This window comes from Eumetopias jubatus, unplaced genomic scaffold (assembly GCF_037043125.1).
Source record: "Eumetopias jubatus isolate StellerSeaLion01/CBP00866 unplaced genomic scaffold, mEumJub1_p1.0 scaffold_2, whole genome shotgun sequence".
Taxonomy (NCBI): Eukaryota; Metazoa; Chordata; class Mammalia; order Carnivora; family Otariidae; genus Eumetopias; species Eumetopias jubatus.
This window is the reverse complement of record NW_028274808.1, coordinates 86,774,802-86,791,038: the sequence shown is the minus strand read 5'-3', so window position 1 is coordinate 86,791,038 and position 16,237 is coordinate 86,774,802. Positions and strand designations below refer to the sequence as shown.

Below are 16,237 nucleotides of genomic sequence, written 5' to 3'. Positions count from 1 at the left end.
GCTGAACAAACCTGTAACACCAGGTCACACCACTGCCTGAAACCTGACCAAGATGACCCTATGTTTCCAAGATGTAACTCATGACATTCCTTACTGATTTCCTAAGTAGAACCTCTTGAAACTCAGTGAACCTGATGCCAGACTAATCTTCCTTTTCCTGGAAGCTTTAACTGTGGTAATGCTACCCTTTCTTAACTCAGTTAGCTTGGGACATTATTCATTTTTTCAGAGTAAACCACATGTTGTTTAGGAGTATATCCAAAGACAACAAAGCTATAAAGAAAAGTAAAGGCGTATTACCACATACATCAGGATAATGGCACCTCTGGGGGTATTGAGAGGGGCACACTTAATATTCTAAAATAATATTAATTTCTATTTTAAACCTGATTGAGAGCTAATATTTATTCTTTTTGTTATTCTTAAGCTAAAGCATATTATATTTTATACACTCTTCATTTTGTATCAAACATTTCACAAAAAAGTTTAAATAAATTAAAAACAAAGGTATAATAAATTAAAAATAAGCAAGCACATACTGAATATTAACACTGAATTTCCTACTCTGTATAAGGCAAAAAAATTTTAACATTAAAAAAAAATCCTGGGGGGCGCCTGGGTGGCTCAGTTGGTTAAGCAACTGCCTTCCGCTCAGGTCATGATCCCGGAGTCCCGGGATCGAGCCCCACATCGGTCTCCCTGCTCAGCAGGGAGTCTGCTTCTCCCTCTAACCCTACCCCCCTCTTGGGCTCTCTCTCTCTCTCAAATAAATAAATAAATAAAATCTTTTAAAAAAAAAATCCTGGGGCGCCAGGGTAGCTCAGTCAGTAGAGCGACCAACTCTTGGTTTCGGCTCAGGTCATCATCTCAGGGTCCTGGGATCGACCGCCATTTCAGGCTCTGCTTCCCCTCTCCCGCTCCCTCTGCCCCATCCCCTGCTCAAGAACTGTCTCTCTCATATAAATAAATAAATCTTTAAAAAAAAATCCTTTCCCACAAATTGGATATACTAACAGTTGAATCTCCATGCTTCTTACTCCAACCTACAGGCAGGATCACTTAGCTATAACAGCTGTTAATGAGAAGCATGGGATAGGTAAAAACTGAGGAGATCTCCACTCATCAGAAACTCAGAATGCAACAACTAAGGGGCATTTGAGTTACTATTGACCCAAGCAGTAAATATCTTATTTATATATAACCCAAGGGATTTATAACTTCTTTAATTCCTCTGAAATCTAACAGTATTATTAATAGTAACATTAACCTGAAATTATTTTATATTATGAACTCTCCACCTCCACCTTACCAGGAGGAAATGAATCAAATTGTCTAAACTCTGCAATACCTGAGTCCAGAATATTGTACAAGGTCAGTTCCCCCATCTATACTCTTTTCCCCACCAATTAGGATTCTAGACCCACTCTTCTCTCTCGTACATGTTAGTTGGGTTTTAATATTTCAATGGCCCCTTCTAACTGTAAAAAAGAAAAAATCTTTATTAAAAAAATTCAACTCTTCTTTCTTTTAACTGAACTCCAGATCTTTACTTCTTATACCTGGACACACTCTCAAAAGGTAGTCTAACTCTTTGGCTAGCTATCTACACATACCTTATAATCTGGATTCCACCACCTCACCAAAACTATTCTCTTAAATGTCAGTAAGGACTAAATTCTATTCCAGTTTTCACCCTCCTTTCCCTTTCTGCAGACTCATACACTTACACATTCTTACCTCATTGTAAAATTATTTCTTCCATCTTTTTTGTTCTCCTTCTACTACTCTACTTTAAGCATCTCCTCTGATTCTTCTTCCATCTCCAGTGACTGAAATATAGCCAATTAACTAAGGTTCTGTCCTCAGAATTTCCTTTTTACTCTATTCTACCTTCCCTGGCAAGGCCCCCATTCTTAGGGTTTATTTTAAAATAGCACCTCTATACTGATGATTACTAAATATCTTTCTTCTCTGACTCATCTCCTGAACTCCAGAACCAAATTTTAAACTACCAACTTAACATCACTACAAGAATAATCAGCTAATACTCTAAGCTTAACATGTTTAAATGGAACAAATTATCAACATCTTTCCCTGTTCTCCCACCCTGTGTTCTCTAAACCTGTTCATATTAAAAAAGGTTACAATATTCATACCTCTCAAAGTCCCTTAAAAATTAAATATCCACAAAGTACATTTGCTTAGCACAGTGTTTAGAACAGAATAAATATTCAATACTTAGCACAGTGTTAAGAGTGTTTAGAACAGACTAAATACTCAATTAGCGATAGCTAATTGTCATAGTGTAACGTTAGTAATAGTATTCAAACCTTCTATTTGCCCTCAACTTTGGAGGGCATCTTTTCACATTACAATCAGAATTGTCTGTATTACTTCTTTGTACAAAAAAGCTTTCATGACTTCCCATATGTCTAAAAGAAAAATTGAACATACAAAACAATAATTTTTAACACTCTTTGAAGTATAACCCTCAACCCACATGTTATGTGTTGAATTGATTCAGACTGGGGGATTATAGAAAACTTCCTAGAACAGGGTCCTGAATGGATGAAAAGAATTTTGATAGATGTGGAAGACAATTGTAGGCTCATGAACACGAGCAATTTTATTTATTAATTAATTTACTTATTTAATTAGGTAGAGAGACAGCACAAGCTGGGGGAGAAGCAGAGGGAGAGGGAGAAGCAGACTCCCTGCTGAGCAAGGAGCACCATGAGGGACTGGATCCCAGGACCCCAGGATCATGACCCGACCTGAAGAAAAACGTTTAACCAACTGAGCCACCCAGGCGTCCCTCTAACATAGAGCATCCCTGTTATTTTTGCCATTCTGTGTAAGTATGTAGTAGTATCTCCCTGTGGTTTTAATTGTGTTTCCCTGATAGTGAATAATACTGGGCATTTTTATATGCACTTATTGGCCATTCATATTATTAACCATTCAAATCTTTTTCCCATTTTAATGGATTATCTCCAGATTCTTTTTTTTTTAAAGATTTTATTTGTTTGAGAGAGATGACTGAGAGGAGAGAGAGAGAGAGCATGAGAGGGGAGAGGGTCAGAGAGAGAAGCAGCCTCCCCACTGAGGCTCCATCCCAGGACCCTGGGATCATGACCGGAGCGGAAGGCAGACACTTAAAGGACTGAGCCACCCAGGCACCCCTCCAATTTATTTTATATATTCTAAATATAAATCCTTTCAGTATATATTGTAAATATTTTTTCGAATCTTGGCTTCACTTTTTCATTTTAATGGAATTTTTTTGTTTTTTAAAAGATTTTATTTATTTGAGAGAGAGAGCACGAGCAGGGTGAGCAGCAGAGAAGAGGGAGAAGCAGGCTCCCCACTGAGTAGGGAGCCTGACGTGGGGCTAATCCCAGGACTCCGGGATCATGACCTGAGCTGAAGGCAGACGCTTGAAGCAACTGAGACACCCAGGAGCCCTTTAATGGAGTTTTTAAGAAGTTTTTAATTTAAATGAAATTCATTTTTTCTTTTAAAGCTTTTTTCATGTTTTTGTGTTCAATCTAAGAAACCATTGCCTAATTCAAAATTGAAAAAATTTTCTTCTGTGTTTTCTTCCAGAAGTTTTTATAGTTTAAACATTTAATTCTATGATCAATTTTGAGTTATTCATTGTGTATGTGAGAAAGGATTGAGTTCATTAATTTGCATATGGATGTCCAGCAGTTCCACCATTATTTGTTTAAAAGACTATCCTTTCTCCACCAAATTATCACCATTATTGAAAATTAATCACTGTTATGTGGATCTATACAATGTTCCACTGATCTACATGTCTGTTAGCACACTGTCTCAATTACTGGAACTTCATGGTAAGTCCTTAAATCAGGTGGATAAGCCCTCTAACTTTGTTTTAGCATAAGTCTTCCAATCCATAAACATGGTATAACTCTTCATTTATTCAGGTCTTTAATTTCTCTCAACAATATGTTATGGTTGTCTGCATACAGATTTTTTTTTTAAAGATTTTATTTATTTGACATAGAGAGCGAAAGAGCACAAGCAGGGGGAGCAGCAGAGGGAGAGGAAGAAGCAGGCCCCCTTCCGAGCAGGGAGCCTGATGCGGGACTCGATCCCAGGATCCTGGGATCATGACCTGAGCTGAAGGCAGATGCTTAACCATCTGAGCCACCCAGGCGCCCTGGATACAGATCTTTTATTTACTTCATTAAACCTATCCCTATATTATTTTGATGCTGCTAAACAGTACTGCTTCTTAAATTTCATTTTCCAGTTGTATTTTGCTAAGATATATGAACACGATTTTTACACATTCACTGTTCTAAATTTATTAGTTCTAACAGTTGTGTAGATTTCTTAAGAATTTCTGTATGCATAATTGTATCATTTAGAAATAAAGACAGTTTTACTTCTTCTTTTCCAATCCGTATGTCTTTTTACTTTTCTTGCCCTGCAGCAATGTTGCCACTGCAATGTTAAAGTTAGAGTAGACATCTTTGCTTTGCTATCAACCTTAAAAGGAAAACATTCCCCTTTTCACTGTTTTTTTTAAGATTTTATTTATTTATTTGACAAAAAGAGACACAGCAAGAGAAGGAACACAAGCAGGGAGAGTGGGAGCGGGAGAAGCAGGCTTCCTGCTGAGCAGGGAGCCCGATGCAGGGCTTGATCCCAAGACCCTGGGATCATGACCTGAGCCAAAGGCGTATGCTTAACAACTGAGCCACCCAGGCGCCCCCCCTCCCCGCCTTTTCACCTTTAAGCATGATGTAGGCTGTGGGTTCTTCACAGATGCACTTATCAGGTTGAAGAAGTTGCCCTTATTACTAATTTAGGGAATTTGTGTAATAAATAGGTGTTGAATTTTGGCAAATGGGTTTTCTGTGTCTATTGATATGACCACAAGATTTTTCCTTTTTATTTTGTTAATGTGATTAATTACATTGATTAAACCTACCTTGCTGGGATAAACCCCATTTGGGGACATACAATCCCTTTTATATATTACTGGGTTTAAATGCTAGTATTTTATCAAGAATGTTTTTGTCTATGCCTATGAAGGATATTGTTTGTAGTTTTCTTTTCCTATGTATGTCTGGTCTTGGTATCAGAATAATGCTGGCCTCAAAATGAGTTAGGAAATGCTATGTTGTCTATTTTCTGAAAGAGTTATGTAAGATTATTATTTCTTCCCTAAATCCTTGTTAAATCATCCAATAAAGGGGCGCCCGGGTGGCTCAGTCGGTTCAGCGTCTGCCTTCAGCTCTGGTCATGATCCCAGGGTCCTGGGATTGAGCCCCGCATCGGGCTCCCTGCTCCATGGGAAGCCTGCTTCTCCTTCTCCCCCTGCTTGTGTTCCCTCTCTCGCCATCTCTGTCAAATAAATAAAATCTTTAAAAATAAATAAATAAATCATCAATAAAGACAGGGCACCTGGGTGGCTCAGTCACTTGAGTGTCTGACTCTTGATCTCAGCTCAGGTCCTGATCTCAGGGCTCTGATCTCAGGACTGTGAGTTCAAGCCTTGCCTTGGGCTCTGCACTGGGTTAGGAGTCTACTTAAAAATAAATAAATAAATAAATAAATGCAGGCCTACACAATCAATAAAGCCAATTTGCCCTGGAAGTTTCTTTGTGAAAAAGGTTTTGTCTAGGAATTCAATTTATTTTAAGATAGAGGGCTATTCAGACTTGTTACTCCTTTTGGAATGACTTTCAAGGTTCTTGGCCATTTCATCTGGGTTGCCAAGCTTTATTGGCATAAAGTTGTTCATAATATTTAGTGTCAATACTAATGACTCTTTCATCCCTTATATTAGTAATTTTTTAAAGATTTTATTTATTTATTTGACAGAGAGAGACACAGCGAGAGAGGGAACACAAGCAGGGGGGTGGAAGAGGGAGAAGCAGGCTTCCCGCGGAGCAGGGAGCCCGATGTGGGGCTCAATCCCAGGACCCTGGGATCATGACCTGAGCCGAAGGCAGACGCTTAATCGACTGAGCCATCCTGGCGCCCTATATTAGTAATTTTTGCCTCATAGTTTTTTTTTTCTTCAGTCTACTTAGAGATTTATCAATTTTATTAATTTTTTAAAGGACCAGCTGGTAATTTCTCTAATGTTTGTCCACTTTCTACCTTACTGACCTGTTATTATTATTTCCTTCCTTCTACTTTGGGTTTAATTTGATCCTCATATTATATAGCTTATTGAGATGGAAGCTTAAATGATTTTAGACTATACTCTTTTCCTGATAAGAGTATTTGAAGGTATAATTTCCCTCTACCTGATAAGAGTATTTGAAGGTATAATTTCCCTCTAAGCACTGCTTTAACTACATCCCTCAAATTTTGATATACTGTGTTCTCATTTCCATTCAATTAGGATATTCTCTAATTTCTCTTGTGATTTCTTTTTAATCCATGAGTTATATAAAAGTGAGCTGTTTAGGGGCACCTGGGGTGGCTCAGTCGTTAAGCGTCTGCCTTCAGCTCAGGTCATGATCCCAGGGTCCTGGGATCGAGCCCCGCATTGGGCTCCCTGCTCAGCGGGAAGCCTGCTTCTCCTTCTCCCACTCCTGCTTGTGTTCCCACTCTCCCTGTCTCTCTGTCAAATAAATAAAATCTTTTTTTTTAAAGTGAGCTGTTTAATATCTAAATATTTGAGAATTTTGCAAGAGTTTTTCGCTGTTAATTTCTAACACAATTCTGCTTTGGTCAAATAACTTTCTCTGTATGATTTCAATTCTTTAAAAAGTATTGAGATGTAGGGTGCCTGGGTGGTTCAGTCGGTTAAGCATCCAATTTTTTTTTAACATAGACTAATATTTTATTTTATTTGGAGAGAGGGATCATTTTTTAATGTAAATTCAATTAACATATAATGTATTATTAATTTCAGAGGTAGAGTTCAGTGATTCATCAGTTCTTTATAATACGCATACGCAGTGCTCATTACATCACGTGCCCTCCTTAATGCCCATCACCCAATTACCCCATTCCCCCTATCCACTACCCTCCAGCAATCCCGTTTCCTATGATTAACAGTCTCTTATGCTTTGTCTCCCTCTCTGATTCTGTCTTTTCTTTTTTCGTCCCTTCCCCTATGCTTCTGTTTTGTTTCTTAAATTCCACATATGAGTGAAATTATATCATTGTCTTTCTCTGCTTGTCTTATTTCGCTTAGCATAATACCCTCTAGTTCCATCCACATCCTTGCAAATGGCCAGATTTCATTTCTTTTCATGGCTGAGTAATATATATATATATATATATATATATATATATATGCGCACACACACATCTTCTTTATCTGTTCATCCCTCAGTGAACACCTACGCTCTTTCCATAGTTCAGCTACTGCGGACATTGCTGCTATAAACATTGGGGGGCAGGTGCCCCTTCAGATCACTACATTTGTATCTTTGGGGTAAATACCTAGTAGTGCAGTTGCTGGATCGTATGGTAGCTCTACTGTCAAATTTTGAGGAACATGCATACTGTTTTCCAGAGTGGCTGTACCAGCTTGCATTTTTACCAGCAATGTGAGAATTTTCTCCTTTCTCTGCATCCTCACCAACATTTGTTTCCTGACTTATTAATAGCCCTTCTAACTGGTGTAAGGTCGTATTTCATTGTGGTTTTGATTTGGATTTCCCTAAATGCCGAGAGGTGTTGAGCATTTTTTCAGGTGTCTGTTGTCCATTTGGATGTCTTCTTTGGAGAAATGTCTATTCGTGTCTTCTGTCCATTTCTTGACTGGATTATTTGTTCTTTGGGTGTTGAGTTTGTGAAGTTCTTTATAGATTTTGGACACTAGCCCTTTATCTGGTAAGGCATTTGCAAATACCTTCTCCCATTCTGTCGGTTGTCTTTTGGTTTTGTCGACTGTTTCCTCTGCTGTGCAGAAGCTTTTTATCTTGATGGAAGTCCTAATAGTTCATTTTTGCCTTTGTTTCCTTTACCTTTGGAGACATGTCTAGCAAGAAGTTGATGCGATCAAGGTCAAAGAGGTTGCTGCCTGGGCGCCTGGGTGGCTCAGTTGGTTAAGCGACTGCCTTCGGCTAAGGTCATGATCCTGGAGTCCCGGGATCGAGTCCCACATCGGCCTCCCTGCTCGGCGGGGAGTCTGCTGCTCCCTCTGACCCTCCCCCCTCTCATGCACATGCTCTCTCTCTCTCTCTCATTCTCTCAAATAAATAAATAAAATCTTTAAAAAAAAAAAAGAGGTTGCTGCCTGTATTCTCCTCTAGGATTTTGATGGATTCCTGTCTCACATTTAGGTCTCTCATCCATTTTGACTTTATTTTTGTGTATGGTAAGAAAATGGTCCAGTTTCACTCTTCTGCATGTGGCTGTCCAATTTTCCCAACACCATTTGCTGAAGAGACTGTCTTTTTTCCATTGGATATTCTTTCCTGCTTTGTTGAAGATTAGTTGACCATAGAGTATTTTTAGTATCCATTTTAATTCAAAAATTGCTTGCTATCAATAGTTCTTTATTTTTTAGTGGTTCTCTAGATTTTACAACATGTTAATCACAGTTAATATACAAGTAATGTTACTTTACATATAATGTAAAAAGCAATAGTATTCTTCCAGTTCCCTCCTCCTATCCTTTGCTTACTGTTGTCATACATTTACTTTTTCACATTGTAAACCCCACAATACACTGCTATTATTTGTCTTAAATATCTTTTTTAAAAATTAAGAACTGATTTTAAAAAGCATTTTATATTTACCTACACATTTCCAGGGCTTTTCATTTCTCTGTGCGTATGTAAGTTTCCATTTGGTATCATCTACCTTCTGCCTGTAGAACTTCTTTTAACATTTCTTATAACCCAATGCGGTTGACAAATTCTTTCACCTTTTATTGGTCTGAAAAAAAGTTTCACTTTTGAAAGACATTTTCACTGGATATATATTTGTAGGCCGACAAGTTTTAGTTTTTCAGCATTTTAAAGAAGTCATTATCTTCTGACTTGCATAGTTTCAGTCAAGATGTCTGTCGTCATTAAATTTGTTCTTCTGTCTGTAATATTTTTTTTCTGCATGCTTTCAGGATTTTCTCCTGAAATCTGCTTTCAGTATTTTTGTTACAATGTGCCTCAGTGTCAAAAATAATAATAAAAAATAATGTGCCTCAGTGTCTATTTGCTCTCTGCTTTATCCTGCTTGGTGTTAAGATTCTCAGATCTATAGGGTTTATATTTTTCATCAAACTTGAAAATTTTTATGGCTGTTATTTCTTCATTTGTCTTTTTCTGTTTCCCTCCTCTCCTCTCATTCTGGGACTCAAATTACATGTATTTTAGACAACTTGATATTTCTCACAGGTAACAGTCTTTGTTCATGTTTTTTTTTTTCAGTTTTTCTCTCTGTGCTTCATAATGCAGTTTCTTTTGCTCTTTTCAAATTCACTTGTCTCTTCTTCCGTAGTACCTAATCTATTTTCAATCTTATCCAGTGCAATTTTTACAAATAGTATAAATTTCATTTCTGGAAGTTATGTTTGTTTTTTTACGTCTTTTAGGCCTCTCCTCTGAGTTTCATGTTTTCTTTTAAATTGTTGAGCATATTTATAATGGCTGTTTTGAAGTCTTATCTGCTAATTCCATCATCTCTATCATTTGTTTTTCTGTCTTGATAGTTTTTTTTTCTTCAAGTTATATGTTGTATTATTCCTCCTTCTTTGCATTTAACATGGTTGGGTGTTAGATACGTAAATTTTACTCTGTTGGGTGCAATGTACATACTATTGTCATATTTTATTTTATTATTTTTAAAATAAATTTTATTTTTTATTTATTATTATTTAAAGATTTTATTTATTTGTCAGAGAGAGAGAGAGAGCACAAGCAGGGGAAGCAGCAGAAGCAGAGGCAGAAGCAGGCTCCCTGCCAAGCAAGGAGCCCGATGTGGGACTCGATCCCAGGACTCCAGGATCATGACCTGAGCCGAAGGCATATGCTTAACTGACTGAGCCACCCAGGCGTCCCCTGTTGTTGTATTTCAATAATGTTTACTACGACATTTAAATTCCTCATGGGTCAAGGGGCACCTGGCTGGTTCAGTCTAAAGAGCATGCAGCTCTTGATCTCAGCATTGTAAGTTCAAGCCCCATGTTGGGTGTAGAGATTACTGAAAAATAAAATCTTAAAAAAAAAGTTGCTTATGGGTCAACTTTTTCAAGGCCTGTTTTTTTAACTTTTTAGGGCAACTTTGAACTACCCGTTATTCCAGGGCTACTTTACCCCTACTGGAAGGCATAACTCTTCTGGAGTCTCTAGGAATGCCCTGAGCATTTAACAAGGACTCTCCCTTCTAACTGTTTAGAATTCTAATATCTCCCAGCCCTGAGTGAACTCTGATTTTTCAGTAAATTTTTGAGTTTATACCTTTCTGGTCATTCTTTGCCTGGTTTCATGGAGTTTCATACTATATCTGGGAAGCGTATTCAGTTAAAATCCAGAGAACCTGAGGCTGAGTTCTGGTATTCTTCCTCTGAGTAGCTTCTTCCCCTCAGATACTCTGCACTTCCAATTAGTGTTTGCCTCTCCAAATTCCAAATTTTAGGCAACCCTCTTGGGTCCCCTCTCTCCTCGGGAGCTTTGTACTATCACTTTGTTATTGCTTACTAAATCGCTCAATAAACCTTGCTTTGCTACCCCCCCCAAAAAAACCCACAAATTTCAAATTTTATTTCCTCAATTCAGTGACACTGTCACTCTTTTTTGGGGTTCCTCCTCCTTACACTGTGATCCAGAAAGTGGCTCCAAGGAATGAGTCAGTACAATCAGAGATCACCTGCTCTTCTCTTGGGAAGCATAGCCCTGTGCTTCCTGATGTTCAAATGTCTTAGTCCATTCAGGCTGCTGCAACAAAATACCACTATGTGGCTTATAAACAGTAGAAACTTATTGTTCACAGTTCTGGGAGCAAGAAGTCCAAAATCAGGGTGCCAACATGACTGGATGAGGGTCTTTTTTCCAGGTCAAGGACTCCTTATCAGATTCTTGCATGGCAGTAGGAGCAAGGGATCTCCCTGGAACCTTTTATAAGAGCACTAATCCCATGCATAACAGTTCCTACCTCATGACCTAATTACCTCCCAAAGGCCCTACCTCCCAGTATCATCATGTTTGGGGTTAGGATTCAACATATGAATTTTGGGGGGTCACAAACATTCAGACTACTGCACCAATGTTTCAAACTGTGCTTTCACATGTTTTGTTCATTTTCCTCCTTGATTACGGTGGGAATAAAAATCTGGTCTGTTATTCCATCACAGTCTAAGTGGAAGAACTCCTGATCTTATTTGTCTGAAAACAGATGCTCTCTAAAATTGTATTTGCTGTGTTTTTAAAAATGTATTTAAATCCTCTTTTTATTTTTTTCTGCACTAACTCCCATTTCTACAAGACTTACCTGCTATATATTTCCTTTTCAAAAACTGCTCTGGTTATTCCTGCATATATATTCTTCCATACAATCTCTAGGTCCATATAATCAGTTTCCCCCAAATATGCCCTAACATTTGATAAAGATGGAATAAAATATATAGACTAACTGGAGGAAAATGACATCCTCCACAATACTGACTCCATCTCTCCTATCTAAGTACAAAGTACGTATCTTTGTTTACCAAAGTCTTCTTTCATGTACCTCAGTATCATTAATTCATTGTCTTCAAAGAAGTCCCATATATCTTTTAAACACTATTCCTCAGTATTTTTTTGTTAATTTTCTGAAAGGAATCTTATTTTCCATGAGCTCTTCTAACTAATTCCTTACAAAAGAAAGCTAGATATTTTTAATGTTAATTTACCCACTAAACTACCAAGCACTCTTATTAGTTCTAATTGGTTTTCATGGACTTCCTCTGGTTTTCCCAGGTAGAGAATCATATTATCTAATGTTAATAATTTGGTCTTCTTTCTAACGTTTATATAATTTTTCATTATCTTGTCTGATTACAGGAAAATATTAAGTAATAGTTACACTAGTGCCCATATTTATCTTCTTGCCAATTTTAAAGGAAATACTTCAGTACTCCACCATTAAACAGGATTCTCGCTACTGATTTGTAACAGTTATTTTTTATAATGTTACAGAAATATTTATCTACATTTATATTATCAGGAATGGATATTCAATTTCATAAAATCTCATTTCATCAGGTATTTTATCCCTATTAACATATCATAGGTCATGCGTCTTATTAGTAGAGGTATATATATTAATTGTTCTTTTTTAATATTGAATTATCCTTGTGTATCTAAAATCCTATTTAGTCCTGGATTTAATATATGACTGCATTTTATATATTTATTACTTTTTTTTAATATTTGCATCTATACTCATTAGTAAGACTAGAGTTAGTATCTTTGGTTTTTGTCTCTTTGCCAGAAATATAATTATTCTAATTTTATAAAATGCATTATTTTTATAATCAGGAATAGTTAAAAAAAAAAGCCTAAAAATCATCAATAATTCTCCAAATGCCCACAACTTCTTAAACATTTATTTTTTTCTTCAGATTCTGGAGCTATGATTTTAAAATTTTGACAGGTCATTTTTTCACCCCACCCTACATTCTAGAGTATAGATATTAAATCTATCTTTCACATACACTATCCTAAAAATTCTTTTTGTAATATTAGGAGATATTTCAGATACTAGTCACTTTTCAATTTCTTCCTGGAATTCTCTTTCCCCAGATGTTTCTATTTCTACAGCCTAATCCCTTACTTTATTTAGGTCTAGACTAAAACGCTACCTCTTCAAGGGTGCCTGGATGGCTCAGTTGGTTAAGTGTCTGCCTTTGGCTCAGGTCATGATCCTGGGGTCCTGGGATCGAGCCCCATCTCCTTCTCCCTCTGCCACTCCTCCTGCTTGTGCTCTTTCTCCCTCTCAAATAAATAAAATTTTTTAAAATAAAATAAAATGCTACCTCTTCAGAAAAGGCTTCCCTGACCACCCTAACTAAAACATCCCCTACCACCTCTCCATCTATCTCTAGCCCCAATTTATTCTTCATAGCCATTCTGAAATATTTTATTCCCAGTGTCTCAAAAAGTACTTGATGCACAGTAAGTGGTCAATTTATATTTGCTGAAGGAACAAATAATAAATGAAAGCAAGTGTGTATCTACATAGTATAATTTGAAGAAAGAGTTCCCCAAGAATAATTTCCTCCATTCTAGTGCCATACTACCTAAAACGCCTGTGACTACCCATAGGCTATCTACCACATAAATCATTAATCAATAATGCTTTGGTAAAATGACTTCATTTATCAGATTCTTTCTTCCATAATAATTAGTTCTCCAGGCCATGAACACCTGGGTTCCATGTAAAGGAAGAAAAATATAGTGTCTTCCAGAAACAAACTGTTGTACTCTTTTCCCATATTAATGACACCAAACCAGCACAAGGTAAATATACTCTGCCTATTATTCTCGGTGGTTCCCTTCTTAGGGTTAAATACAACAAAGTAAAATTATACAACAAAGAGAAAGCACTGGAAAAAGAAGTAATAATTGGTCTGGGTGATGTGGAGGGGATGGAAGTCCCCTGAGTCTCTGATCTCTTTGGTGAATCATACTTAGAAGTGATCATATAGAAAGTGAATCTTCAAGGAACAAATAGAAACTGATTATGAGAGTTAAGTACATTCTCTAGCTGTGGCTTCTCTTAATGGACCTTAAATCAGTTTTAGATTGAAACACAGTAAGAACATTCTGGTTACCAAGTCCACTGAGAACAAAGAAAAAGGAGTACCTTCATTTTATCCCCTTCCCACTGAATTTAACCGTAGTTACCTTGGAAGATTGAACAGACACAAACAAGCAAGAAAAAGAAGCAGACTCCAGAATACACAGCCTAATATTCTAACATTTCTTGGTCCTTGTCACTATTCTACTATGCTGGTACTAAGGACCAGTAACAGCAACATCCTTCACAGAATATAGAGAAAATAGATTTTTTAAATACAGCTCTCCATTTGCCCACCTCATCTCTGATCAAATATTTGTCTGTTATTATGACAGCATTATTATTTTTTAATTTAGATCCTTCCCAATATTCAGTCTTTACTGAATGGAGGGAACAGAAGCCAGGCCCTGGAAGTCCGTAAGTTTCTGGTACTGTTATTTTTCTACTCCTACCTCCTATTCTTTAATAACAATTAAAGAATGTTAATTGTTACCAATAACAAGAAAATAACCAAATATGCTACTGATGCAGAGTTCTACATTTATAAAATTTCAAAACCTTTCTTTCTGATTTACAAATCATCCAAATTCTTTATATATATAGATTAAAATATGATAGACCTCCACACTGAATTAGATAGAATAACAAAAAAAGCACACATGACAAGTAAAGGAGATACAAAATTCTAATTTAAGATGAATCTAATTTATGTATTTAGGTACAGTATTTACCTACAGACTCTGTAATCCAAAACAATGAATTTTATCAGGAATTAAAGTCTATCTCAACTAATACTTTCTGTGTTCTTTCTTTCAATTTTTTCCTCCCAGTTCATTCCAATATATGCATGTTCTAACAACTCGGGTGAGCCTGACAATACCTACCTCAACCTTCTACTACTTAAATTATATGAGGGCACATGACATGTACATGTACAGTTTCATGCACTGTACATTTCTACTCAAAAATTACCTGTTTCCCATTAATTTCAAAATGAGTTCATATACTGATTTCTATGAACAAAACAGAAATGTAATAAATTGGATGCCTAACCTCTTGATTTTCTACTCCATTGCTGGAAAGCTCCAAAATAGAACCTCCACTGTCAACCACTGCTGATGTCATTGTTATTCCCTGAGGAAGCTTCAAACGCTATTAAGCAGTATAATTTAAAGGTTCATGGATGATTGCCAGTGTTACAGGATTGCATTATCATGTTTTTAAAAGTCAATAGACATGGAGTGAAGGAGATTTCCAGAAATCCAGTCTTCTAAAGATGATTAACCAGAGAGCCTAAAAAGAGGAAGAATTTGAAAAGTTATTAAAGATAGTACAGGAAGGATATAAAGCACAACCTATTTTACAATCTAATCTTTGACATTTTTTGTAAGCTAAGAAAAAGGAGCTTAGACTTACAAAGCCCAGTGCCAAAAGAGGGCAGTCATGAGCATTCTACTTCTTAGAGCTGTCAAGTTCATAAACAATTTACTGCAACCAAGCTATTGCACACGGATGACCTTACGCTATTTACATTCTAAGGGATAAAGTGTTATAACTTTGTCTTGTTATGAAGATGTACTTTTATTCCTGAAATATTTTGGTAGAAATTTTAAAAATCTTTTATGCATTGGTAACAAAATATGCTAAATCAAGACAACTTCTAAAATTATTTGCCTATTTAACAAATTAAAAGATTTATTGGTTTGTAAATATTTCATTCTTCTTTGGCTCCTTTGGTTTCTTTATCTGAATAATATAATTAGACTTGTCTTTTGCTTATGGTAGCAATCTCATTTTGTGTTCATATTTGAATACTCTATAAGGACTATAAAATGGATTAATTTGAGTTATATATTTATACTTTCAAATAGAGTAGTTTAAAAATAAAGTAGTAAAATCACTTGGAATGCCTTTAATACTACTGTATCATTCTTTCCTCAATAGTTTTTTTGCTATTGGTTAAAAATTCATTATAGCAACAGCGCCTGGGTGGCTCAGTGGGTTAAGCATCTGACTCTCAGTGTTTGGCTCAGGTCATGATCTCATGGTCATGATCTCAGGGTCATGAGATCAAGCCCCAGTGGGGCTCTGCTCTCAGCGAACAGTCTGCTTAAGATTCTCTCTTCCTCTCCCTCTGCCCCTCCCCACCATTTGTGCACGCTCTCTCTCTAAAATAAATAAATGTATCTTTAAAAAAAAAATTCAACAGAGGAAATGGTTTCAAGTAAACATAATTCAAGCCTTTTTCCCCTAGTAGAGATGAATGTTGATATATATATACATCATCCAGATTTATGCATTAGATTATTCCTATAGTTATATTTTATTTGATTTTATGTAGATTATATATTTCATAAAGGAATTAAAGATTGTTTTTACAGATTTTCATATAAAAATTAAATAATGCAGAAAAATTAAGCATATTTAAAGAGAAATGAATATACATTTCTAATAAATCATTCCATTAATTCCATTATGTCCTATATTAAATTTGACCACTGGCACTATACAGATA

General features: G+C 36.3%; 1 protein-coding gene across 7 annotated transcripts in view; it reads right to left on the bottom strand.

Annotated features, from left to right (window-relative positions):
- ELF2 (E74 like ETS transcription factor 2) overlaps positions 1 to 16,237 on the bottom strand; it is a 112,022-nt gene that overhangs the window by 54,646 nt on the left and 41,139 nt on the right. For 4 of the 7 annotated variants that reach the window (XM_028102229.2, XM_028102231.2, XM_028102230.2 and 1 more), the window contains exon 2: positions 14,776 to 15,015. The exons of the other annotated variants lie outside the window; for them this stretch is intronic. In XM_028102229.2, the coding sequence (XP_027958030.1) occupies positions 14,776 to 14,847 (72 nt within the window). In that variant the 5' untranslated portion in view covers positions 14,848 to 15,015. The remainder of the gene's footprint in view (positions 1 to 14,775; positions 15,016 to 16,237) is intronic. 7 annotated transcript variants of the gene reach the window in all.